Raw genomic sequence first — 27,379 nt, 5'->3', positions numbered from 1 at the left:
GGAATCCACTTCCCAAATTAATTGTAAACATGCCGATTCTTAGCGAGATTGCGTCGTTTTAAAGGATTTCTCTCCATATATTCCATGATGCACAACACATAACGAAACACCCTTTTTTGCCCAAACCGACCATGTTACATCAATTCCAGCTCTTTTCTGGGAGGATTTTGTTCTATTGCGCTCCCTCGGCACCGATTGGCGATAGAAAAACAACTGCGAGGCAGTTTAAATTTAATTATAAACTGTTGTTTTTCTTCATCCTTGTACAACCAAAAGCACACAGACTCTCACGCGGACCCGAACCACATCGACGGAAGGATGAGAGAACCGTCATTCGTTACGGTGGAATGTGGCTTGCGGCCAAATTGCACAACCAGACGATACGGCTGCCTCATCCGGCGTTACTAAAACACGCTCAAAACCAGCTCATGTCGATGTTTGTCTTAATCTTTCACGGTACCATGCCGGCTTTGCAGGGCGGATTGTGTTTGCTATTTGCCGTTGATTGAATATTTCCACGAGGATAGCAAAGGAAGCTCCAAAACACGTCGGATGAGTGATTTTTTACATGAATATTCGTACACCACCAATACAATCGATCAATACCCACACACAATCGCTCAATATATGAGATCAGTTGAAGCGATTTATTACACCTCCGCCATTAGATCCTCTGCTCGATAGCTCACTAATCGGTTAATAAGGTTTTGCCAAATACATAAACTACCTTCTACCGCCAGTCTCGTCCCTCTCAAACCAACCATGAGTCCTCTCCCAAGGTTCTGTATGTGCAAGTTCCCTTCTTGTGCTGAGACCCCCGGGAAAGAAGATCGGTAAATCAGAGATTAGCGTGTTTTCCTTGGCATTATTTGGCCAATCGCTTTTCCGATAAACGTGATCTCCTCCATTTCGCTTCATTGTCCCATCATGTACTGGTTCCCGTATGTCCTTGTCAATTAGCAATTGCGCATGGCACTGACGTCACGGCAAACGGAACAGGATGCGCTTCCTTTTCGCGTGCGCGGTACGTTATCTCTTTCAATTGACATCTCTCTTCTACAAGTATCTCCTATTCTTTCACTGTCCTTTAGCACGAATACCTCTCTAGTGCCCCAGATTCCTCTAGAAGGAACGACAAATAGAGAGCCATTGGACCCTCTGCCCGATAGCTCACTAATCGGTTAATAAGGTTTTGCCATATACTATAAACTACCGTCAGTCTCGTCCCTCTCAAACCAACCATAAGTCCTCTCCCAAGGTTCCGTATGTGCATGTTCCCCTCCTGTGCTGAGACCCCCGGGAAGGAAGATCGGAAAATCAGAGATTAGAGTGTTTTCCTTGGCATTATTTGGCCAATCGCTTTTCCGATAAACGTGATCTCCTCCATTTCGCTTCGTTGTCTCATCATGTACTGGTTCCCGTATGTCCTTGTCAATTAGCAATTGCGCATGGCACTGACGTCACGGCAAACGGAACAGGATGCGCTTCCTTTTCGCGTGCGCGGTACGTTATCTCTTTCATTCGACATCTCTCTTCTACAATTATCTCCTATTCTTTCACTGTCCTGAACAACGAAGACCTCTCTGGTGCCCCAGATTCCTCTAGAAAGAACGCCAAATAGAGAGGTCCAAGGAAATCTCTTCCCCGTGACACACAAGGAAGAAGGAGAAGGACGCTTACCCGTGTCTCCATGCTGCTCCAACACTATTTATGGAGCCATTTTGTTCGAACAGAAGAGATAAATACATAATCCTTCTAATTTCCGTAGATCAGTAATCGTTCTCACCTTCTCCGTCGACCTTCGTGAAGCTCACCTGAAGATAACAAGCGCGTAGGAGTTCGGCAGCACATTATATTTCATTGGTAGTACATAGGAAGAGCTCCATGTTCACATAAATGACAACCATTACAAACGAGTCCAGTTCCGCCACACCAAACACCTTGTCCTCCCGTAGAATTGTAAATCTGATTTGGAAAATAAATAATCGCTTATGTGCAGCGCGCGCGTGTCTTCATGAAATGATCCGAAACTGGCCAGAGAGCCTGAAAGAGACCAAAGATATGAGAGAAAGAGTCAAAATATTGTGAGAAATGAGATCTCCTATTTCCAATTTTCCATTTTTCCTCCCTTACTCACTCTTTTCCATTGTTCCGCAATTCGCTCCGACAAGGTCCCAGCAGGTCCACGGATTATGTGCAGATCAGTGTCGTGTGTCCTGCCTTACCAACAGACGGGGTATGGTGGAAGGGCACGCCAGAATGATCCCTTCTCTTTCAGCTGTTTTCCATCGTCCTTTTTCTAGCTTCAGCGGTACCGTCGCACATCTAATGCTTGATTTGTTTACCTTGCTGCCTTCGATCCGGATTTTCTACTTTGTGCAACGCCATCCTCGTGGCGTAGGGAGATGACTAGGGTACGTGGAAGGATTTCCCTTTAACCGGACCATCCAGGAAAGGAGCTACTTCGATGGCGTCAAACTGTTCCAGCCTCACTTTTGCGCGAACTGTCGAATGGAATTGGTGTGATTGGGGAGTTGACATCAGTTGGACCCGTTGCCATCGTAACGTGAACCTGTCAGTGAAGGCCAAGAATCGTATTCTGTGCATCATAGTAGCTAGGCAAGTGATAAAGAAAGGACAATTGACGACATGGCGGAGAAGTGTATTGTGAACATCGAATCTTTGAATCAAGCAGAATATAGCTTTTTTGTCAAGTAGTGAATCAAACATTCCTCATTAGATTGAAACCGGAAGAACATTTTAATGTTCATCCCGGATATTTGCACCTTGCAAAAACGTATCTCTGTCGCGTGTATTATTCCCTTCAACTCTCCGGTATTGGAAACATCCTGTTCCTATCATCCCGGAGCGGAAGTAACAACTTAAAATGGATTGGGACATCGTTGACATGTAAGTAGATTAGTTTTTGGTTTCCCTTTTATTGTTTTTAATCAACTAATTGGCCTTTAAGCCCTCGACGACTTATTTTCTTTGTAATTCCTCGACCCTAATGAACATTCTTGCCGATGTATTCCATGACGAACAGATCACATTTTTACGGATCGTTGACATGCAGTCAATTTATGTATTGATTTCTAATTGAACCTGAAAATAAGATCTTTTGGTAGATTCACAACCGTCCAGCGCTTAAATCTCTCTTTTTTTTTATTTCCGGTCCTTTTCAGCTTTAATTTCCTCCCCGAGAACCAGGAGCTAGACATTGGCATTCAATCAATCCTGCTGAGGGAATCGAGCTTCATCACAACACTTCCACAGGCTGAGGACGAATCTTCAGAATGCCACAACACACCAATGATCCATTCATCTTCATCCTGGAAGCTTTCTAAATGCATGTAAGTACACCAACACTGCCTAATCTACGTGGAAACAAGCGTTTTGTCGTTACCAAGGATTAAGAAATTACATTCGCACGATTTAAGGTTGATAAATACTCACAGCGACAAACGAAACGAATCCTTTCCTCAATTAGCTTTCTGATGAAAACTATTTGTTTGCTAAACGTACCAACCCTGGTGTGGATTAGCAGACGATGAATGAGTTCCTGGGATCTTTGTACTTTGTACTGGTAGTTGTGATGTGTGGAGGAAGCTTTTGTCGTTCGCTTTTCGGTTGTTGACATGGTTCCTGATTTTATCATTCGGTCGATACTGGACGGCTTCCTTAAAGTCAACACAATATACAGCATCCCATTCAACGATCCCAACAATCCGATCAGGATGGGATATGATATGAACGTCCCCCATACGCCAACCTCCTCTTTCAATTCAGGTGAAAAAAGTGTGTCGGGAAAAATACTTTTTACTGCGAAAGCGTGTGCAACGAACATAAATTATAACTGAACATGATTGGCTTCATTTGCGGATATGAATACGTAATGGAGTGTTCTGAAATGAAAAATAGTGGATTATTTCGCCGCAGTTATCATGGAGAAACATAACAAATGAATCCATAAACATGCATGACTGTGTGCTATGTTGTAAAAAATAGAAAATATAAATTGATTCTTCTCTAATTTATTCATTACTATTGAAAAGACTTAAAAGTAAACCTCAAAGGGTAAGAAATCTGTTCCTCAAAAGAGGTTTCCTTACAGAAAGGCTTCACGCTCACACTTTCTGCAAACACACGTGTGACGAAAACTTTCTAGTCCGAACCTCCCTTTATCCTTATCTCCTTATCCTTGCTGTATTGGTCACGTTGTTTAGTCTTATGAAACATTCAATCCACAGAGTCGTAGAAACGTTCTCATCCTCTTGTGTTTGCTTGCTGGAACACACAACTTCACCAACACCAAGCTACAGCATCAACTTTTGTGCAGCTTTCCTTCCCTCAATCTCGACCTGAAGTCAGCCGATGAGCGACCAAATGATTGGGAAACTATAAACAATCCGAAAAGCGGGGCAAAGTTTCATTGTTTCATACATTTATAATCATCCGGAATGAAATGGGGAACGGAAATTGATGCATCGGTCGTTTGTTATTTGAAATTTGTTTGATTTTGAGATGTTTGATTGGGAGAAAATAGAACTTTATTTTCATATTACTTATTTATTTAAGGAAAATCAGGTCCAAAATTTTCCCATTTTTCCATATTCACAAGGCATTCTGAAGCCGTATAAACCTCCAACGCGATTTATAAAAACGATTTTATTTGCAGGAAATCAACGCTATAATTACTCAAAGAAGGAGTTTGCATTTATTACTTCATAAGGCTTCTGCAAGATACTTGTTGCAAGAAAAATCCTTCTTTACCTTTAACGAAATTTTCCAAAAACTCAAACAAACGTGATTCGGTACATTAAAAGATATTGGAGCAGCAAAAAACATTCTCCCCATCGGTGCCAGACGTGTTTTTTCAGCGGAAACCCTCAGCATATTTAACGAGAACCCAAGACAACAATAACTCGCTGCTAATTAACGCTATTTGCATAGGCACAGTCCGGAAGAATCCGTGAAAAAGACGGCCTCGCTACTCGGCAGACAGTTGAACGAATGGAAAATACGCGAATTTACGATGGAGTTGCGGCATACTACATGATTTATGAACCTCTGCATCCATCTGTAGGGACAACTCCCCAATCAGACCTATTTGCATGACCCTTTATGAATCGGGAAATGCTCCGTGACGGAAAGTTTTGTGCTAAATAAATACAGTGGAGCGCCGTTTATCCGGGTACCTTTTATCCGGCTTTCCGTTTATCCGTGCTGTTGAGAAATGACAGTTCAATACAAAAGTGACATTGGGTTATGAGGAGGATATTTGAAAAAGCGGTTATAAGAGCACATTGTCATAACAAAAAACACTATAATTCATGGCAAATTTTAAAAATTCTCTTTCGAAAAACATGAAGCTAATAAAAACTGGGTTATTTTATCAAAAAATAAGAAAAATTTCCAAAAAATAACCAGGAATTGGTGATAAAATATATGATTTGACTCATTATCCGTGTTATTCGCTTATCCGGGCGAAGCCAACCCAATTGACATTTTCGAGCACGAATAATCGGGAATTCGAGCAAATTCCCTTAAACTGGAGCCTTAAACTTCCCTTAAACTGCACCAGTTTAAGGGAATTCAGAAAAAGTCGTTTAAAATCAACTGTGATGCGGCTTTTTCGTTACTTTCTTCTACATGTAGATGTTTCCTATCGTTTTAGTTGGCCAAGTTCCCATTTTATACTAAAATAATATCTTTTTTTATATAAAATAACGTCACACAAAATTAGCTTTTGTTTTTCATCAAAAAACCATAGCTTTGAATGAAAAATGACCTCGACGGCATCGTCCATCGATAGAGGAACGTCTAATTTATGAACGCACCAAATCTTGGCGCTTTCAACACACTTGATCACATACTAATCCAAAATTTCAAGCGTATCGAGTACTACCGAGCAGATACGGGAAAACAATTTCGAGCAAATGTCACTTGGGAAGTCCCGAGAAGCCCGGATAAACGGCGCTCCACTGTATCATCTACCGATTCCATTTGTGTTGGAATATGTTTTACTAATCAATGGCGAATAATTGTGGCCTTGCATGCTTTACAATCCTCCGCACAACCAGGCAAATAAATTATTCCTAATCGTCCAATGCCAGTCGCAGACGAGAACCGATAATAGTTGGCAGCATTTCAATGAGTTATTATTTACTCAATTATTTCCATAAACAATCCAAAAGGTTAGAAGAGTGTTCACTTCGGCAAAGGTGTATGCTCAATTCACACATTATTATTATGCACTCCACATTTATTGGAAAACTCTTCAACCATGTTCAAATCGCTCAGTGTCTGCTCTTCTACAATCGACTCTCCCTCGAAGGACATTTTTCCAAAGGGGCGTTGCCAGACGATGGACCAATCAGTGCTCTGTTCTCTTCGGAGGGTACGGAAAAAGGACTGAAACAGAAGCAAACTGGATGGCTCTCACAGCTGTGCAAACTGAGATGAGATTCCATCGCACTTAATGAGAGTCTCCTCCATGCTGACGGGTTAGTTTGCTACATTTGCTATTTGTTTGCGTTTGAGTTTAGATATTCTGCATGCTAAAGATATATTCCAATAGAGATTCATTCCAATCACTCCATTTCCCGACGGCATTTGATTACAGACACAGTTATACAGTTGTTGTGAATAATATTGTTTGTGTTTCAGATCTCCAGCGTTGGAGCTTCGTGATTCCCACCAGTTGTTCGACACAATGTCCTGTTTAGAGGTATGCAACCTTTTCTTATCATATTTACTACTTCAATCACCGATCTGTTTATCATTTCAATTCCTTTTTACCCTTCAGGAGATGGAAGTAGAACGCGACATGTTCGGAGAATCCAGCGACACCTTGCAAAAGGCTGCCGTTCCCATTTCACCTCCAGACAACTGCTCCAGGGATTCTAGTCTGCGTGACAAACAACTCCACACTGACAACAACAACCTCCAGCCGAGGGACGAAAGGCCTTTCCGGTGTGCCATCTGTCCCAAGGCGTTCCGACTTTCCTCCACACTGTCCGCCCACAAGAAGCTGCACGACCAAAGAGGACCCAGTCTACGGTGTGAGACGTGTGGACGAGCCTTCACGCAACCCAGCGCTCTCTCGAGCCATCGACTGCTGCATCGGTCGGATCGGCCACACAGCTGCAGCCTCTGTGGAAAGCAGTTCGTTCGGCTGCATGCCCTCAAGACACACGTGCTTAGTCACGCGAATGAACGACCCTACGAGTGTGACCAGTGTGGAAAAGCTTTTACCGAAAAGCACGTGATCGTACGCCATCGCAAGACGCACAGTAACGAGCGGCCCCATGAATGTGCCGTTTGCTCGAAGGCCTTCAAGGAGCGGTATGACCTGCTGCGCCACACGCTCATTCACAGTGGACTGCGGCCGCACAAGTGTCCCGATTGCTCCAAAACCTTCGTCCAATCCAATGCACTGGTTAAACATCGAAAGTGTCACGAACGGGAACGCACCGTTGGCCATCATCAGTTGAACGCAGCTTCCTTTGCTGTAACTAGGGTCGAAACTACGTGTTGCTAAGTGGAACAGTGACGGAGCGACGGAGCAACAAGTGTTAATGTTGATTTGCAGAGTGTAAATAGAAACGTGTTTGAGCAAATGTTATTGTGAGTGTCTTTGGAACAGCCAAGATCTATTAAGGAGAACAGGTCGATGCAAAGCCCGTTGCTAGGTTGCCATTTTCAGCTCGCTTTTGACAGTTTCATGAAAAAGTGTTTACAAACAAACGGCTAATAGTTAACGCGGAAAAGTGGACGAATTTACTATTAGGAAGATTATATTGATTAAATTTCTTGTGGTCTATGAAGTCTGTGATTAAATCAATCACTTCTAGAGAATTAAGGAGGCGTAATTGCAGTCTACTCTGTGTTCAGAAACGTTGATAATCTTTTTGATTGTTTGCCATTCCGTGACCACAAACCACTACCGTTTTCAACGGTCCTGCTGGGAAAACGAAAAGTTTAACATGTTCCATCTGGGTAAAAGAAGTCCTATTTACTTTCAATGAAACACTGAGAGTAAAATGAAACATCCAATCGACACACACTGATACAATATGCATACCGTCCTTTACTTATAACCCGGCGACGAATGATAAATGAGATCCATGGATTCAATCAGCCATGTAATATTCTAATTAGATTCTATTTCTTATAATATTCTAAAAGGAAATGAGTGCAAAATGCTGAACAAAACTTCCTTTCGCTCCATAGCAACGTCCATCGCTAAACATAAACAATGTTCACTTTAACTGTCAAAATTTTCCCATGGCTTTCTGTCATTTTACTCTAAACGCTTCGACCTGTTCTCTTTCAAGGACCTTGGGAACAGCATTCAGAGGAAGTGTACAGTTAAATAAAGTGTGTATATATTCACAGACATGCTTCTGAGTCATCTTAATAATGGTTTCATATGGAATATTAAATTGTCGGACGCTCTGAAAATGACGAAAGACAAAAATGAATGTTTTTCTTGTTTAAGTGACACTATTGAACAAAGTCACTTTACATTCCCTCACTAAATTACCTACGCAAACAACTGATGTCACCCCAAACCAAAGGGGACGTTGTTGCTCCATTCCACAACGCCCCACAGTCCCTGAAGAAGGTTTTGTTAGAACCACTCTGTAAAGACTACTCCTTGCCCAGCGTGGTTCCGCTGATTGTTAAGTAAACATTTTGAAGAGGCAGATTGTCCTGCAACGAAATTACCTTTAATATGTTTGCACAGGAGAATACAATGCCAATAGTTACGGAGATTGAGAAGCGAATCTTGACATGCTCTTTCCCATCGCTGCTTCAAGTCACGGCGGTGGCAGCATTCGAGATGCTTTCTATTTTCAGGATTTAAAAAGGATTTACATCTCAGGCGCTTTCAACACATTTTAGTGCTTGTGGCTTATACCGTGGCCATGGTACGAAAAAAGGCTCTTTGGCAGTAGAAGCAAATCAACGACGGATTATTTTTGGAAATGGTTTTTGCCTTCAGCTATGACGGACTTTTTTTATTCCACGCAGTTTGCATCGCACAAAAAAGTACGTTGTTATTTTTCCATATTTCCCAAATTATGCATGCAAAACGATCCACATCGGAAATGTTTTTTAGGACAAAAAAATCTGAAGGTAATATGAAACCGAAAGTGGGTGTTTCTAGAAAAGTCGTTTTTTATGCAGTTAATGGTTATTTTTTCTGCTTGCTTGCTTCATCCAATGTTTTATCGATTTGCACACAATATGGAAATATTTTATCGGGGATTTTTTTCATCACATTCAGCCCTTTTCACAAGTAAAGTTCGAATTATTATAAGCATTTTCCAAAAAGACGCATTCTTCTCTATCAAGACACTCTGGTTTTGAAAGAATAATTCGAATAACTTGCTGAACCATTTCTTCCATCTTTGATCCTACACCGTATCTCCCATCATTCCACATTTCCTCTTACCAGCTCTGCACCATTTGCAGAATATATGCTTGTTTGAAACACGTTTGAATCATGAAAATGGCATAACGAATCTCGTGACAAAATGATTTGTGATGCGACGGTTGGATGATGATTTTAATATGCTCCGAAAATAGTCATGGCGATTCAGAATACGGAGCTACAGAGACACGACGGTAAACCATGTCGAACGTGCTTAAATCCATTCGGGCGTGGCATATAATCCTCGGCGCATTCGTCAAACATCAAACCCTTCGTTATCATCATTACACTCAATTATGCTGTAACTTTGACCGGGGAATACTAGGGGAATCGAACGTTGAACATTGTAATTGAAACCATTGCCAGGGTTAGCGGCCCTTTTTCATGCCCTTTTGATTGGTGTGGTTCTCCCTAGATCGAAATAGCTGAGTTTTGCACGTAAAATAATTAATGGAGCCAGGAAGCAAACCATCCTCATCTCCTAAAATGGTGTAATGACAATATTGAGAGTTAAGCTCCAAACAATTCCACGCAAAAGAGGCCAACTCATTGTTATGTGCACTAATATATTAATAAATATTGACATTTTAAGGCTGATTTGTCCTAAGTAGACCATTTCTGATAATAATGACTTCATTTTTTATGGCATCGCATACATACGTAAACTACAAGAAGTAATAAATACTTTGTGAAATCTATATAGATGTGAAATATGCCTCCGGAAATTTGCTAGGACAGAGATGCTTATCGTAAAATCACAATCTTCATTTCCATCACATCCAAACCACTCACCCTTTTCTAACACCATCAACTGACAAGAGGAAAATGCAAAAGTACTTTGCTCAACTTACGTGACGACCACAACACCAAGGAGAAGTAGGCCACGTGCATGGATGGTCACGATTAGCTGGTCCCTGTGTGGGTTTGTTTTTGTCACTTTGATTTGGCGTTAAAGAGCTTACTGATTCCGGATCAGACGAGGTGACGGTGGCGTACAGCCTTCGGGGTGTGTTTCTCATTTTGTGACACATTGTACATTGCCGCCGGTAGTTGCTGGTATTAACAAAATACACCGTGATGCTGAGTGAGGTGACAAATTGAAGTGTGGGAATTAATTTACTTACTGATTTTTAAATTAAGTGATTGCCTTAGCACCCTTTTCCGACTATTGGTTACCGTCTCCTGACACTGAAGAACACAAATTAAGCTCTGTTAAAAATTTCACTGATTCCTTTGCTTCGATCAATGTCTTCAGTCACAAACAGCAAACAAGCAAAACCTTCGTGTGCCTTCTGGACCAACGGAAATCTCCAGAAGCTCACCATGGCCTACTCAAACACACTCTCGTAGCCCGGGATTATGTTTCCACTATTTACACATCAATTAATTCCCATAATGACTTCTTCCGATTGCTTGCCATGAAGCAGCCTAAAGGACCCTGCCATGATCCTGTCCCTATTTGTCTGTCCTTTTACCATTCTTTGAAGGAGAAAGTGCGCCTCCGAAATGAACAACAGCTGAACCAACTCTTGCCTGAAGTGGTTGCCGCAGATTGCTTCCCACAAAGGTACTTCTGGTCCGAAAATTGATCCTTTAAAGACACATTTCGCAAACGAGAAGCGTTTTGAGGCATATTCGTCCTCCGTTGATCTTTTTATTACATTGCTTGTGGTTGCACAATGTGGTTCAATGGATGATGATTGTTACATTACAGACACCTGGCCATGGCTCGGGGTGAATTTCATGCAACTTCTGGGTTAACGTTGAATTACAGACCATGAAATTAAAAATTCGTTTTACATCATGGATTAAGAACCAATAATGCAAGAAATGGCTGCATCTTTGTGGCTGTTCACAAAAAACAACACTTCAAAAAGAAAGAAAAAATGTCGATTTGAAACGAATGTAAACAACCGCATATGCAAACTCCTTGTGTAAGAATTGATATAGATACTTACTTGCAGTTTCCAATCCGGACATTGTTATCAGATTACTTTCAGCAACAATTTATTTACCTAATGGTCCATTTTTCACTCAAATGTTTACTCAATTTCAGGAACCAGCTTCTGGTTTGTTTAATCGATCGACGCACATCGATAGAATTTTGTGGAGTGCTTTGGCGTTTTGCTGCAGTGGCACATTCCATCGATGACGTCATATTGGGAGGCATTCGAGCTCCCCATCAAGGTGGATTTAAAATATCAGGTGGTGGATTAGGGCCTTTGGGGGGTCGCCATAGTTGAGGGACTTTACGTCATTTTTGAACCGTGAACCATTGGTTTCCGCACACAAAGCTTAGCAAATAGAACAGATTTCTTTGTTATTATGTGCATTTGTGTGTGTCTATTGGTTTTATCGAAAAAATGAGATATATTAACAAAAGATTTGATGATTTGTGTATGCACGAAATTTAAAATCATGTGAGTATGAGTTCTAATCTCACGTAAATTGTCCATGCGTCTCGTCGATAATAAGGAATCAATGTGAAAATTGAAAAAATAATGGTTTTCTTAATTTTTATCTCCAAAAATGTCGAAAACACAATGAATTATTGAAAAAATTCACAGAACAAAACAAAATAACACATTTTAATCCATGTTCTAATGTTTAATAAGAACTCGCAAAGTCCAAAATATATTTTTAAAGAATATTTAATCGAAAAAATTGGGTAGATAAATTATATGAACAAATTTAATAAATGTAAACAAAGTTTGAATCCTGGGGATTGACCTTACGTCAAGTGACGAATTGTCAAAATGCACTAGAGTCCACCACCTGATATTTTTAAATCCACCTTGCTCCCCATGGAACGTAACACGGAGCCGCACCTGTACAAGAAGTTAATAGGAGCAAAGCCACGCGGGTGACAAAATGCTGATTTTTTTTAAAAGGGAGCTTGTGTCATTTTTTAAGCTTTGTCAAAATTTCGTAACCTAGCAGCCAGGAAAAAAAGTTGACAAAAGTTGATAAAAAGTGACAACATTTGACGTTCGCGAAAAAGCGTAAACAAACAGCTATTTGGCGCAGTTGTGACCCATTGCTTTGATAATAATGCTAAAATGCATGTTTCTAATTGATGTATGCATCTATTTAGTACTTCTTAAACAACATATCGATGATATTAAGATGTTTGAGCCTTTTGTCGTTTTTGTGTATATTTTTGGTGCGGCCACGAGAAAAGCTCATTTTTGCAGTTGACAAGCAATTTGGACAAACTTGAAATTTTTTCAACATTTTGTCACCTCCGTGGCCACGCGCCGATTCATATCACCACTTTGTATTTTGTTGTGTCCGCACAAATTAAACATGAGACGGTGTGTACGGCACAAACAGAATATGTATATTTTATCACTACTCTTTGGGATCGTTATACAATAACACGTAATAAATAATAACGCATACACACACGCAATGCGGGGAGAGGACGACCGGTCCTGCTCGCGCCGCGATCCTCACTGAGGACGTCACAGGATGACAGCCCTGCTGTCAACAGTGAGCCCTCAGGAAGAGGCAGCGGTCTGTCCACAACATATTTATTAAAATACAGGCGGTCCCCGAGATACACGGTACCTCTTATACGCGGATTCGGAGATACGCGGTTTTCTAAATTTGACAGTTCTTTGAGCAAATTGTACTGATTTGACACATCAATTGTATATTGCCAAATAATTTCCATTTCGATCGAATGTTAAAAACTATTTCAAAAAGTTTAAAACTGTTATATTCAGTCAGAATCATATCAAATAACTCATAAAGTGACTAAAACCGCCCCCTACTTGCAAAATTACACGAAAATTTGTGAAATTTTAGCTGGAAATCACGAGATTCGACTTACGCGGAAATTCGAGATACGCGGTATTTTGCGGCCGTTTTCGGTCCCCATTAACCGTGTATCTCGGGGACCGCCTGTATATGTTTATATGTTAGCCGTTTCGTAAACCTTTTGCATCTTCTTCATCTCATGACTTTTTACACGATGTTGGTTTTTATATGAAATTTTGTGAGCTAGAAATAATATAATATTTTTTTCAAAAAAAATCATACAACGAATAATTCTTCTTCATTTTGCAATGTCGCTAATCTGGTTTTTACAAAATAATTTAACGATCGTTTGTTTGACCCTTGTTAAACCGTCTTGTGTACGACCAAAAAACTTTACGTAATCGTACAACCGCCTACCCGGGTAGGCCATACATTTTGTATGGATCAATTATGTTTTTCGTGGTTAACAGCGTATATCTTTTGAATTACTTGTTAGATTGGAATGAAAACTATCTCATAGGTTCATAATAATGTTTTATAACATATCGTAGGAAAATTAGAATTTTAAAAATCCTATCAATATTTTTTTCAATAAAAAATATGTGCTAACTCTACCACCATAATTGGCCAGGACCCATCCCAAGCGCCACAGATTAAGCTTAAACGACTGGAAAATTGAATATCCATAGATAAAAATGAAAGCCCCACAGCTTCATTGGTTTGATCAATATATGGCGCATTACAACTCATCATTATATTGCTATCCTATTCTTGCAATGTGTTTCGACAAGTTTCATCTAATCATGACCTATATAGCCTTCTAACTTTCTGAGCAATAATCTCTATGAATGGTCGTGTGGTCAGATACGTGGGTATCAACACCAACGACCATTACTCAAATCTCACTTGCTTCAGGTGCTTGTGGTTTCGGTTGGAGTTTAGTATTTAAACAATCGTATCGCCGTTCTAGTTCTAGCGATGTATAACTTCAATGCGAAACCATACAACAGTACAGAGGAAATGAGAAAGCTCTCCTCCAAGCGATGAAGCTCAACTGGTTGGGGTATCCCACCAACAGAGAGCGCCACCAGCTTTTTCGCTATTTTTAGAATGCATGAGTCGTTTGCCGTCTGCTAAACGAAGTCTTTCTATATTCCGTTTAGGTAGAGAACTTGAGTCGTTTAGAAGCCGTTTAGTGGTCGTTTAGTGGATTTGTGGCACTTGGGATGTTTTAAGTGGATGATTAGTCTTTTTCTATGTTTTACTTACGTTTCTTTCAAAAGTTATATACATTTTTCAATGGTTTTGCTTGTTGTATAAAAATATATGTTGACGATCTATAAAATACAGTGGAGCGCCGTTTATCCGGGCTTCTCGGGACTTGACCTCGCCCGGATAAGCGAAAAACACGGATAATGAGTCAAATGATATATTTTATCACCAATTCCTGGTTGTTTTTTGGAAATTTTTCCGACTTTTTGATAAAAATAATACAGTTTTTATTAACTTCATGTTTTTCGAAAGAGAATTTTTAAAATTTACCATGAATTATAGTGTTTTTTGTTATGACAATGTGCTATTATAACCGCTTTTTCAAATATCCTCCTCATAACGCAATGTCACTTTTGTATTGAACTGTCATTTCTCAACAGCACGGATAAACGGAAAGCCGGATAAAAGGTACCCGGATAAACGGCGCTCCACTGTATGCTCATGATGTTTTATTAAAAACCGGCTCCGACCGGCTCCAGACAACTTCGGAACCTCCTCCACTCCAACCCAACGGAGCCGGCTCCACACCCACGGCTCCGAAGCTGAATCCGCTCCAGTTACTCCGAAACCTACTCCGCACCAACGACTCCGTGCTCACGGCCCTGGAGGCAGTTTTTGCAGACCGGCTTTTTTTTTACCAAAAAAATCATGTTCAATAAAGTTTCAATCGGGAAGATCCATAATTAGCTGAGTAAATAATGTTGAAAGGAATCTATACAAAAATCGATAAGTGTTGAACATTGTTCAACAATCACACAATCACATCGGGTGTTAGCTTCTACACTTGCGAGAAGATAGATTCGTTTTTTACGCTATCATACAATGCCGTCCCTATTGAAACGTTAGTCCAGAGCCGTTGGTCCGAAGCCGTTGATTCACCGCCGGCTCCGGAGCCATTGATTCGTCGCCAGCTCCGGGGCTGTTGATGCGGACCCAGCTCCGGAGCTGTTGGTGTGGATCCAGCTCTGGAGCCGTGGGTGCCGAGCCGACTTCGGAGCCATTGGTGCGCTTCAAAACACCTATCCCTATTCGGCAGTAACACTATGACAAAAGTATGAATGTGTGTGTTAACTTTTAGCTAATTCTATTCTTGTAGTGGTTAGTATCATTTTAAAAGAGATTATTTCAGTGTTAAATTCAAAATATTGTTACACTGTAATACAACATTTGAAACAAAAAAAAAGACATAAGTATCCTCTCAAAACATGTGGCAAGGCCGGTTGGGGTGTTGGAGTTGCAGCACATTTTTGATTGAAAAAAATATTCATAGGATTTGTAAAATTCTAATTTTACAACGATATGTTATAAAACATTATTGTGACCCTATAAGACAATTTTCATTCAAATCTAAGTAATTCAAAATATATACGCATTTAACCACGAAAAACATGATTCTTCCATACAAAATGTATGGCCTACATGGGTAAATTATTTATATAAACTTAAATAATTTAAAAAAAAATTTAAACATTTTTGATATTTTTTATTATTTGCACTTGGGTAGAAAACGTCTTTTCTGAGGCATTTTTAAAATTTGATGTCGATACGATTTTTTAATCCAAAGTTATTTTGAAATAAAGATGCGAAACATACCCGGGTAGGCGGTTGTACACATGACGGTTAACCATCGACAAACCGACGTGACACTGGCGTTACAAAAGTGTCCCACTCAAAAGTACTGTCATTTGCATGTGAGGCGATCACTTCTGTCAGAGCGTTTCTACATACACCGAGACTGCAGCTGAGAGATGGCTGTGAGAGAATTGACAACCGGTTTCTCACGCTGGTGTGTGTAGAAGCTCTGAAAAGCGCCGAGATGAGACTTTTAAAATGATGTTGAAAAAAACCATTTTAATCGCTAAAATGAAGTCAAAAAAGTTTCTTTTACTTTTTAATAATATATCTACGATTATTAGACGGCAAAAATGCAAACTATAGTTGATCGATCGCTATAAACTGCCAATTTCATTTTTTCTCAGCTCCATCGTTCTTTGCATGCCGAGGAGAATTCTCTCACCGAAAATGCTGTCAGTCGCTGTCAAAGCATGCTGTCAGTTATTTTCTCAGCTGCATTCTCGGTGTATGTAGAAACGCTCTCAAAGTAAGCTCTGATCACTGCTGCTTCGATGTAAACAATTTTTCTAAATACAAATTGCGAAGGAAGTGTGAGGCAAGGTTTTGTGAGAATTATTGGACAAAACACCCAGGAAAATCATTTTATAAGTTTCCAAATCAATGCAAAAGATGTGAGAAGTGAATAAAACAATGCGCATTAGAATTTGCAGAGAAAAACAAAAAGGGGTTTTAGCAGTTCCTTTTTTGTGTCAGTGTAGTAAGCGAATCATTATAGAGATGGCGTTAGTGTTTAACGTATTTTCATTTGAAATAAGGAGACAACTTTTGAAGCTAATTTTGTTCGAAGTGTCACGTCGGTATGTCGGTGGGTTAACGTTGCTGTTCAGATTGTCAACTGGGTGTGCGGATCGGATCGCGCAGCTTTCCAAACGTCAACGGATTATTCCACCACAAGGAACATTCTTTTGTGCGAGTTCAAAGAAACGTGTTCGATTCGCATGCTTCTTGAGGAACAGAACGATTGAGTGACTTAGCAAGTTTCAATTACTAACCAGAGTACGTTTGTTTTATTTAGTGGCAGTATTCAGTTTTTTCTGTTTGTCTTCTGTTGGCTTAAAGAATGGAGGAAGCTAATGCAGTATTTCATGAAGGCTTGGACATGTTTTACGAAACACAGCCTGTGACATCGAGAGCAAAATATACGCATGTGTTGTTTGCAAAAATGTACGATACATTCCTTAAACCCAGTATATTACAAGCAAAACTTAACAATCTAAATACTAAAGAGACTATCGAGCTCCTGGCCCCCAAAATTGGAGAGTGGATTCGTAACAATTCCGTTCGAGAACGATTGAACTTGTGCAACGATGTAAAGGACAATACCAAAGCGGCTCAGCTACGGTCTCAAGGAAAAAAAATGTTTCACCCGAACGTGAAACGCTACATCGAGGCCATCAAGCTGTACAATGAGAGCATCGCCTTTTCCGAAAAAGGATCGACAGAAAGGGCATTGGCCTATGCAAATCGCTCAAACATTTGTCTGAAGATGCAACGCTTTGAAGAATGTCGGAAGAACATTCGGCTTGCTCGTGAGTCAAACTATCCTGGAGAAAAGCTGATTCAACACGAAAAAGAGGTTAAAAATGCTTTGGCAAAGGCTCGGAACAAGAATGCTTCTTCGAGCAAGGTTTCTCCGGATGTGGTGGAAGAGCCCGAGCTAAGCTATCCGGTCAAAGAGAATGCGCCGCAAGTTGCCAACTGTCTGGAACTTCGCAAAAACGTAGAATATGGACGACATGTGGTTGCCACTCGTAAGCTGAAGGTGGGCGATGTCGTGATGATCGAAAGGCCGCTTGTTACCGTGCTGAAGGATTCATTCCGATATGTGCGATGTGATTTCTGCCATGGCGAACGACCATTCACATTGATTCCTTGCGAAGGATGTACAATGGCCATGTACTGTTCGGAGGAATGTCTGAGTAAAGCGTACAACAAGTATCATCGATATGAGTGTGGGCTTTTACGAGACTTGTGGGAAGTTTTCGAAGAAGTTCCCTTGATTGCTATTCGCATGATTGCCATTGCGATCGCCACCTTCGATAACAATCCAGAGACACTGAAGGATCATCTCGACGCACTGGATGAATCCAATGTTAACGGGTTTACGATGGATTGGAATAAAGCAACGCAACAGGACATTTTCAACACGGTGCACGTGTTAACCACTAACCAAGAACGGCGAGACAGCATTTTTGTTGCATTCCACATCTTCAATGCTACCATCCTACATACCCTTATTCTGGAAAGAACAGAGCTGGGACCGGTGTGTGGAGCAAACCCAGCGTTTAACAAGTTTTTACTAGATTTAATCTTGCGATATATGCAAATCGTGAATTGTAACAGAAAATTGTTGTCCTTTAATGCGTACAAGGTGAAGGAATACGAAGATGAATCATTTGCAGTGGGTTGCTACCCATTGATTAGCATGCTGAACCATTCCTGTGCTCCTAACGTGCAACGCATCACTTTGCGCGATGGGCGGTGTGCAGTTTTTGTCATCCGTCCAGTTCTCGAAGGAAGTCAACTGTTCGATAGCTATGAGTAAGTGAAATCAATAGAAGAAATGAACACTCTTCATCATACTAATAATTTCATTTGTTTCAGAACGGGTCATACATTGCATGAACGAGAAATGAGGCAATCAATGTTGTCATTCATGTACAGCTTCCAATGCACATGTGAAGCATGTACGTTCAATTATCCTACTTGGAAAGTTCTTGTGGAAGGTATGGATGTAACCAATTCTGAAGACATGGCAAAACATTTGTACTACAATCGGATGCTCAGTTCTCATGAGGATAAGAAAGTGCGCAAAATTATGGCAGAACTGCGGTCTTTTCTGAATGAAACACCAAAATTGTATCCTGAGAGTGAAGTCTGCTTTACACAGGTAGAGTTTGTACGGTCTCTTCAAGTACTGTACAACCAAACATCTGAAAATGCGGAGTATTGGAAACACTGCAAACCGTAGCTAATATTCCCAGAAAAATGTGTGAGGTTCTGAGTACAACTGAGTTAATTTCCTTACGTATATGGTTAGCGCGGGTTTTTACACATTTGATGTTCGTTCAATATGCCCATGAATTCGATATGCTGATAATAAACTGATTTTTTCTTTTTGATAAATAACAACTTAACATTTACTGAGTACTGCTATTCCTTCTGAAACTTTAACGTTTCATAGATGCACTAGCGAAATAAATCAAATAAATGATCTCACACGATGTGAAGTGAAGAATCGCTTTTCTTAAACGGTTCCTGTTATCTAAACGAAATATCACTCTACGATCACGTGAGTTCCCGTGGGAAATTAAAAACTTCTCGGGATAAGGAGTACATCTGTTTCGTGTATTGACTCGGATACCTCTTTAATCGTTAATGTGATGATGGATGGAAGTATATCTTTATCGGAGTATCCTGATTGTCTTGAACAGCACGAGTGATCATTTATAGGGTAGCAAAAAAGCGATAGCATTTGTGTTGTAATAGAGATTGGAGATAACTAGGAATTGGCTTGGTATAAATATGATAAAAAGCTTTTTCCTCATCACCGACTTCCGTGACAGTGTCGTCCTTGGGAAGAGGAGATTAACCAGTTGAAATCCATCTTATTCTTTCTTCCACTGTGACACTGCCGTGACCAGGATTCGAACCTGGGTTACTACGGCCACAACGTAGGGTCCTAACTACTAGACGATCACGGCTACAGACGATGACTGCAAAGTTTCTTACACGAAGAGCTGAAGATTCAATTCAAATCGATGGCTTTACTGGCCATGCAGTGGGGAAAGCATCGACTGGCCAACTGAAGAGAAAGTACGACAAAGAAACAGAGCGAAGCGTATGGAACAATACGATCGAATCTCCCTTCCAGGGAAGGGTAAACCAAAGCAATGTAGAGAAACGAGATCAAAGGTAAGCATGGTGAATGTGTTGGTGGTTAAAAATATATCCAAAATATTATGCCTCTGTCCTCTACCATCATTATCAATGAATACTACAAGTTTAGTGAAGATCTGTTCAGTAACAGTAGGATTTATTTAGAGCAACGTATGGGATTGGATGAAATAAACATGTTTTCGCCCGGGATTGAACCGGGGGCCTTCCGCGTGTTAGGCGGATGTGATAACCATCACGGAAACTTGCATCTGTTGTTTTCTATGTATTTGTGAGGTTTAGACAAAGCTTAACATCCATTGTTAGATGATAAAATTCAGTCTTTTGCTCTAGCTCAAAGATCGGTCATGTAAAACAAATCGAAACTGTTCCATCATCGTACGCAAAATGCATCCAGAACATACGCAAATGAAGCATGTTTCGCATGAGAGCATGTGCTTGGAAAACGAAATGAAAATCTAAATAAATCTACACATCATTCCATAATACCTTTAGCCGTTTCAACAAACGATGAACGTGGAACAACCCGAAGGCCAATCCGCGGTACAGGTGAATGATTATTGAATATGTTCATGACTCATTAGGGTAATTGAATCCTTTGGGTGAGCTCCATACACTGCATCGACGTTGGTGGGAATGCTTTCTGAGTATTGGTTATTACTTTCTACGGTGATTTATGCAGTCAAACAATGCTGCCAACAAAACCATGGCGTCACATCCATTTAATTCACTCGCGAGCAGGAATCCACTTCCCAAATTAATTGTAAACATGCCGATTGTTAGCGAGATTGCGTCGTTTTAAAGGATTTCTCTCCATATACTCCATGATGCACAAAAACTAAACACCCTTTTTGCACAAACCGACCACGTTACATCAATTCCAGCTCTTTTCTGGGAGGATTTTGTTCTATTGCGCTCCCTCGGCACCGATTGGCGATAGAAAAACAACTGCGAGGCAGTTTAAATTTAATTATAAACTGTTGTTTTTCTTCATCCTTGTGCAACCAAAAGCACACAGACTCTCACGCGGACCCGAGCCACATCGATGGAAGGATGAGAGAACCGTCATTCGTTACGGTGGAATGTGGCTTGCGGCCAAATTGCACAACCAGACGATACGGCTGCCACATCCGGCGTTATAAAAACACGCAACCCAGCTCATTTCGATGTTTGTCTTAATCTTTCACGGTACCATGCCGGCTTTGCAGGGTGGATTGTGTTAGCTATTAGCCGTTGATTGGATATTTCCACGAGGATAGCAAAGGAAGCTCCAAAACACGTCGGATGAGTGATTTTTTACATGAATATTCGTACACCACCAATACAATCGATCAATACCCACACACAATCGCTCAATATATGAGATTTAGCAACGATACTCATCAATTGAAGCGATTTATAACACCTCCGCCATTGAATCCTCTGCCCGATAGCTCACTAATCGGTTAATAAGGTTTTGCCAAATACATAAACTACCTTCTACCGCCAGTCTCGTCCCTCTCAAACCAACCATGAGTCCTCTCCCATGGTTCTGTATGTGCATGTTCCCCTCCTGTGCTGAGACCCCCGGGAAAGAAGATCGGAAAATCAGAGATTAGCGTGTTTTCCTTGGCATTATTTGGCCAATCGCTTTTCCGATAAACGGAACTTCTCCATTTCGTTTCGTTGTCTCATCATGTACTGGTTCCCGTATGTCCTTGTCAATTAGCAATTGCGCATGGCACTGACGTCACGGCAAACGGAACAGGATGCGCTTCCTTTTCGCGTGCGCGGTACGTTATCTCTTTCATCCGACATCTCTCTTCTACAAGTATCTCCTATTCTTTCACTGTCCTTTGGCACGAAGACCTCTCTGGTGCTCCAGATTCCTCTAGAAAGAACGACGAATAGAGAGGTCCATGGAAATCTCTTCCCTGTGATCCACATGGAAGAAGGAGAAGGACGCTTTCCCGTGTCTCCATGCTGCTCCAACACTATTTATGGAGCCATTTTGTTCGAACAGAAGAGATAAATACATAATCCTTCTAATTTCCGTAAATCAGTAATCGTTCTCACCTTCTCCGTCGACCTTCGTGAAGCTCACCTGAAGATAACAAGCGCTTAGCAGTTCGGCAACACATTATATTTCATTGGTAGTACATAGGAAGAGCTCCATGTTCAGATAAATGACAACCTTTACAAACGACTTCAGTTCCGCCACACCAAACACCTTGTCCTCCCGTAGAATTGTAAATCTGATTTGGAAAATAAATAATCGCTTATGTGCAGCGCGCGCGTGTCCTCATGAAATGATCCGAAACTGACCAGAGAGCCTGAAAGAGACCAAAGATATGAGAGAAAGGGTCAACATATTGTGAGAAGTGAGATTTCCTATTTCCAATTTTCCATTTTTCTTCCCTTACTCACTTTTTTCCGTTGTTCCGCAATTCGCTCCGACAAGGTCCCAGCAGGTCCGCGGATTATGTGCAGATCAGTGTCGTGTGTCCTGCCTTACCAACAGACGGGATATGGTGAAAGAGCATGCCAGAATGATCCCTTCTCTTTCTGTTGTTTTCCATCGTCCTTTTTCTAGCTTCAGCGGTACCGTCGCACACATAAGCATTAGATTTGTTTACCTTGCTGCCTTCGCTCCGGATTTTCTACTTTGTGCAACGCCATCCTCGTGGGGCAGGGAGATGACTTGGGTGCGTTTAAGGACTTCCCTTCAACCGGACCATCCAGGAAAGGAGCTACTTCGATGGCGTCAAACTGTGCCAGCCTCACTTTTGCGCGAACTGTCGAATGGAATTGGTGTGATTGGGTAGTTGACATCAGTTGGACCCGTTGCCATCGTAACGTGAACCTGTCAGTGAAGGCCAAGAATCGTATTCTGTGCATCATAGTAGCTAAGCAAGTGATAAATAAAGAACAATTGACGACATGGCGAGGAAGTAAACATCGAATCTTTAAATCAAGCAGAATATAGCTTTTTTGTCAAGTAGTGAATCAAACATTCCCCATTGGATTGAACCCGGAAGAACATTTTAATCTTCTATCCCGGATATTTGTGTTATTTTATGTGAATGTGACCTACCGAAAGAAATAGAGACTGTTGCAAAAAAACGTTTCTCTGTCGCGTGTATTGTTCGCTTCAACTATCCGGTATTGGAAACAAACTATTCCTATCATCCCGCAGCGGAAGTAACAACTTAAAATGGATTGGGATATCGTTGACATGTAAGTAGATTAGCTTTTGGTTTCCTTTTTATCGTTTTGAATCAACTAATTGGCCTTTAAGTCCCTGATGACTTACTTTTGTCGTAATTCCTCGACAATAATGAAAATTCTTGTCAATGTCTTTTTTGCCATGACGAACAGATCACATTTTCACGGATCGATGGCATGCAGTCAGTTTATGTATTGATTTCTTTCGGAAGATTCACAACCGTCCAGCGCTTAAATCTCTCTTTTTTTAATTTCCGGTCCTTTTCAGCTTTAATTTCCACCCGGAGAACCAGGAGCTAGACATTGGCATTCAATCAATCCTGCTGAAGGAATCGAGCTTCATTACAACACTTCCACAGACTCAGGACGAATCTTCAGAATGCCACAACACACCAATGATCCATTCATCTTCAACCTGGAAGCCTTCTAAATGCATGTGAGTACACCAACACTACACCAACACCACATAGATTAGGAAACAAGCGTTTTGTCGTTTACAAGGATTAAGAAATTACATTCGCACGATTTGAGGTTGATAAATACTGACAGCGACAAACGCAACGAACCCTTTCCTCAACTACCTTTCGATAAAAACTATTTGTTTGCTAAACGTACCAACCCTGGTGTGGATTAGCAGACGATGAATGAGTTCCTGGGATCTTTGTACTTTGTACTGGTAGTTGTGATGGGTGGAGGGAGCTTTTGTCCTTCGCTTTTCGGTTTATGACATGGTTCCCGTTTCTAACATTCGGTCGATATTGGACGGCTTCCTTAAAGTAAACACAATACAGCATCTCATTCAACGATCCCAACAATCAGGTCAGGATGGGATATGATATGAACGTCCGCCATAAACTTCCTTACTGTTTAAATTCAGGAGGAAAAAGTGTGTCGGGAAAAATACTTTTTACTGCGAAAGCGTGTGCAACGAACATAAATTACAACTGAACATGATTGGCTTCATTTGCGGATATGAATACGTAATGGAGTGTTGTGCAATGGAAAATAGTGGATTATTTCGCCGCAGTTATCATGGAGAAACATAACAAATGAATCCATAAACATGCATGACTGTGTGCTATGTTGTAAAAAATAGAAAATATAAATTGATTCTTCTCTAATTTATTCATTACTATTGAAAAGACTTAAAAGTAAACCTCAAAGGTTGAGAAATCTGTTCCTCAAAAAAGAGGTTTCCTTACAGAAAGGCTTCACGTTCACACTTTCTGCAAACACACGTGTGACGAAAACTTTCTAGTCCGAACCTCCCCTTATCCTTATCTCCTTATCCTTGCTGTATTGGTCACGTTGTTTGGTCTTATGAAACATTCAATCCACAGAGTCGTAGAAACGTTCTCATCCTCCACTGTTTGCTTACTGGAACATAAAACTTCACCAACACCAAGCTACAGCATCAACTTTTGTGCAACTTTCATTCTCTCAATCTCGACCTCAAGTCAACCGATGAGCGACCAGATTATTGGGAAACTAGAAACAATCGGAAAAGCGGTACAAAGTTTCATTGTTTCATACATTTTTAACCACCCGGAATGGAATGGGAAACGGATTTGTTCAGAGAAATTGATGGATCGGTTGTTTGTTATTTGGAATTGGTTTGATTTTGGCTTGAGATGTTTGATTGGGAGAAAACATAACTTCATTTCCGTATTACCTATTTATTTAAGGAAAATCAGGTCCAAAATTTTCCCATTTTTCCATTTCCATAAGGCATTTTGAAGCCGTATAAACCTCCAACGCGATTTATAAAAACGATTTTATTTGCAGGAAATCAACGCTATAATTACTCAAAGAAGGAGTTTGCATTTATTACTTCATAAGGCTTCTGCAAGATACTTGTTGCAAGAAAAATCCTTCTTTACCTTTCACGAAATTTTCCAAAAACTCAAACAAACGTGATTCGGTACATTAAAAGATATTGGAGCAGCAAAAAACATTCTCCCCATCGGTGCCAGACGTGTTTTTTTAAGCGGAAACCCTCAGCACATTTAACGAGAACCCAAAGACAACAATAACTCGCTGCTAATTAAAGCTATTTGCATAGGCACAGTCCGGAAGAATCCGTGAAAAAGACGGCCTCGCTACTCGACAGACAGTTGAACGAATGGAAATTACGCGAATTGATGTTGGAGTTGTGGGATATTGCATGATTTATGAACCTTTGCATCCATCTGTGAGAATAACTCCCCAATCAGACCTATTTGCATGACCCTTTATGAATCGGGAAATGCTCCGTGACGGAAAGTTTTGTGCTAAATAAATATCATCAACCGATTCCATTTGTGTTGGAATATGTTTTACTAATCAATGGCGAACAATTGTGGCCTTGCATGCTTTACAATCGTCCGCAGAATAAGGCAAATAAATTATTCCTAATCGTCCAGTCGCAGAAGAGAACCGATAATAGTTGGCAGCATTTCAATGAGTTGTTATTTACTCAATTATTTCCATAAACAATCCAAAAGGTTAGAAGAGTGTTCGTTTTGACAATCGTGTATGTTCAATTCACACACTATTATTATGCACTCTACATTTATTGGGAAACTCTTCAACCATGTTCAAATCGCTCAGAGTCTGCTCTTCTACAAACGACTCTCCCTGGAAGGACATTTTTCCAAAGGGGCGTTGCCAGACGATGGACCAATCAGTGCTCTGTTCTCTTCCGAGGGTACGGAAAAAAGGACTCAAACAGAAGCAAACTGGATGTCTCTCACAGCTGTTCAAACTGAGATGAGATTCCATCGCACTTAGTGAGAGTCTCCTCCATGCTGACGGGTTAGTTCGCTACATTTGCTATTTGTTTGCGGTTGAGTTTAGATATTCTACAGGCTGATGATATATTCCAATAAAGATTCATTCCAATCACTTCATTCCCGACGGCATTTGATTACAGACACAGTTATACAGTTGTTGTGAATAATATTGTTTGTGTTTCAGATCTCCAGCGTCGGAGCTTCGTGATTCCCACCAGTTGTCCGACACAATGTCCTGTTTAGAGGTATGCAACCTTCTCTTATCATATTTACTACTTCAACCACTGATCTTCATTTCAATCCCTTTTCACCTTTCAGGAGATAGAAGTACCACGTGACATGTTCGAGGAACCCAACGACAGTTTGAACAAGAATGACGTTCCCATTTCACCTCCAGACAACTGCTCCAGGGATTCTAGTCTACGTGACAAACAACTCCACACTGACAACAACCTCCAGCCGGGGGACGAAAGGCCTTTCCGGTGTGCCATCTGTCCCAAGGCGTTCCGGCTTTCCTCCACACTGTCCGCACACAAGAAGCTGCACGACCAAAGAGGACCCAGTCTACGGTGTGAGACGTGTGGACGAGCCTTCACGCAATCCAGCGCTCTCTCCAGCCATCGACTGTTGCATCGGTCGGATCGGCCACACAGCTGCAGCCTCTGTGGAAAGCAGTTCGTTCGGCTGCATGCCCTCAAGACACACGTGCTTAGTCACGCGAACGAACGACCCTACGAGTGTGACCAGTGTGGAAAAGCTTTTACCGAAAAGCACGTGCTCGTACGCCATCGCAAGACGCACAGTAACGAGCGACCCCATGAGTGTGCCGTTTGCTCGAAGGCCTTCAGACAGCGGTATGACCTGCTGCGCCACACGCTCATTCACAGTGGACTGCGGCCGCACAAGTGTCCCGATTGCCCCAAAACTTTCGTCCAATCCAATGCACTGGTTAAACATCGAAAGTGTCACGAACGGGAACGCACCGTTGGCCATCATCAGTTGAACGCAGCTTCCTTTGCTGTAACTAGGGTCGAAACTACGTGTTGCTAAGTGGAACAGTGACGGAGTGAGAGAAGCAACAAATGTTAATGTTGATTTGCAGAGTGTAAATAGAAACGTGTTTGAGCAAATGTTATTGTGAGTGTCTTTGGAACGGCATTCAGAGAACGTGTCCAGTTAAATAAAGTGTGTAGATATTCACCGATAGTTTAGATTCTCTTACTAAATTACCTACGCAAACAACTGATGTCACCCCAAACCAAAGGGGACGTTGTTGCTCCATTCCACAACGCCCCACAGTCCCTGAAGAAGGTTTTGTTAGAACCACTCTGCAAAGACTACTCCTTGCCCAGCGTGGTTCCGCTGATTGTTAAGTAAACATTTTGAAGAGGCAGAT

The 27,379-nt window shown here is 41.0% G+C and overlaps 2 protein-coding genes and 1 non-coding gene across 3 annotated transcripts; 2 read left to right on the top strand and 1 right to left on the bottom strand.

Annotated features, from left to right (window-relative positions):
- Window positions 1-914: 914 nt before the first annotated feature.
- Window positions 915-27,180, top strand: LOC120956260 (uncharacterized). Its single transcript, XM_049608998.1, has 8 exons — window positions 915-2,910; window positions 3,186-3,353; window positions 6,670-6,730; window positions 6,809-7,533; window positions 17,300-18,652; window positions 23,481-23,648; window positions 26,168-26,228; window positions 26,302-27,180. Exons 1-8 carry the CDS (start codon window positions 2,888-2,890, stop codon window positions 27,031-27,033), a joined length of 3,291 nt encoding a protein of 1,096 aa, XP_049464955.1. The 5' UTR covers window positions 915-2,887; the 3' UTR covers window positions 27,034-27,180.
- LOC120956631 (SET and MYND domain-containing protein 4-like) lies at window positions 16,588-19,253 on the top strand. Its single transcript, XM_049610240.1, has 2 exons — window positions 16,588-18,652; window positions 18,716-19,253. The coding sequence occupies exons 1-2, from the start codon at window positions 17,172-17,174 to the stop codon at window positions 19,080-19,082; spliced, it is 1,848 nt and encodes a 615-aa protein (XP_049466197.1). The 5' UTR covers window positions 16,588-17,171; the 3' UTR covers window positions 19,083-19,253.
- On the bottom strand, window positions 19,744-19,815 carry Trnah-gug (transfer RNA histidin (anticodon GUG)). The gene has a single exon. It is a non-coding gene; the product is annotated as a tRNA-His (tRNA).
- Window positions 27,181-27,379: the final 199 nt, after the last annotated feature.

Source organism: Anopheles coluzzii, chromosome 3 (assembly GCF_943734685.1).
Source record: "Anopheles coluzzii chromosome 3, AcolN3, whole genome shotgun sequence".
Lineage (NCBI taxonomy): Eukaryota > Metazoa > Arthropoda > Insecta > Diptera > Culicidae > Anopheles > Anopheles coluzzii.
Note: the sequence above shows the minus strand (reverse complement) of the source record. Positions and strands in the feature narration are given on the sequence as shown.

Excerpts from the sequence above, each read along its gene's own strand:
- LOC120956260 (XM_049608998.1), top strand. The coding sequence starts at position 2,888 with ATGGATTGGGACATCGTTGACAT. Across the intron at positions 7,534-17,299 it reads GTAACTAGGGTCGAAACTAC|TATATTACAAGCAAAACTTA; the intron begins GTGTTGCTAAGT and ends CCTTAAACCCAG. Across the intron at positions 26,229-26,301 it reads ACACAATGTCCTGTTTAGAG|GAGATAGAAGTACCACGTGA; the intron begins GTATGCAACCTT and ends TTCACCTTTCAG.
- LOC120956631 (XM_049610240.1), top strand. The coding sequence starts at position 17,172 with ATGGAGGAAGCTAATGCAGTATTTCATGAAGGCTTGGACATGTTTTAC. Across the intron at positions 18,653-18,715 it reads CAACTGTTCGATAGCTATGA|AACGGGTCATACATTGCATG; the intron begins GTAAGTGAAATC and ends CATTTGTTTCAG.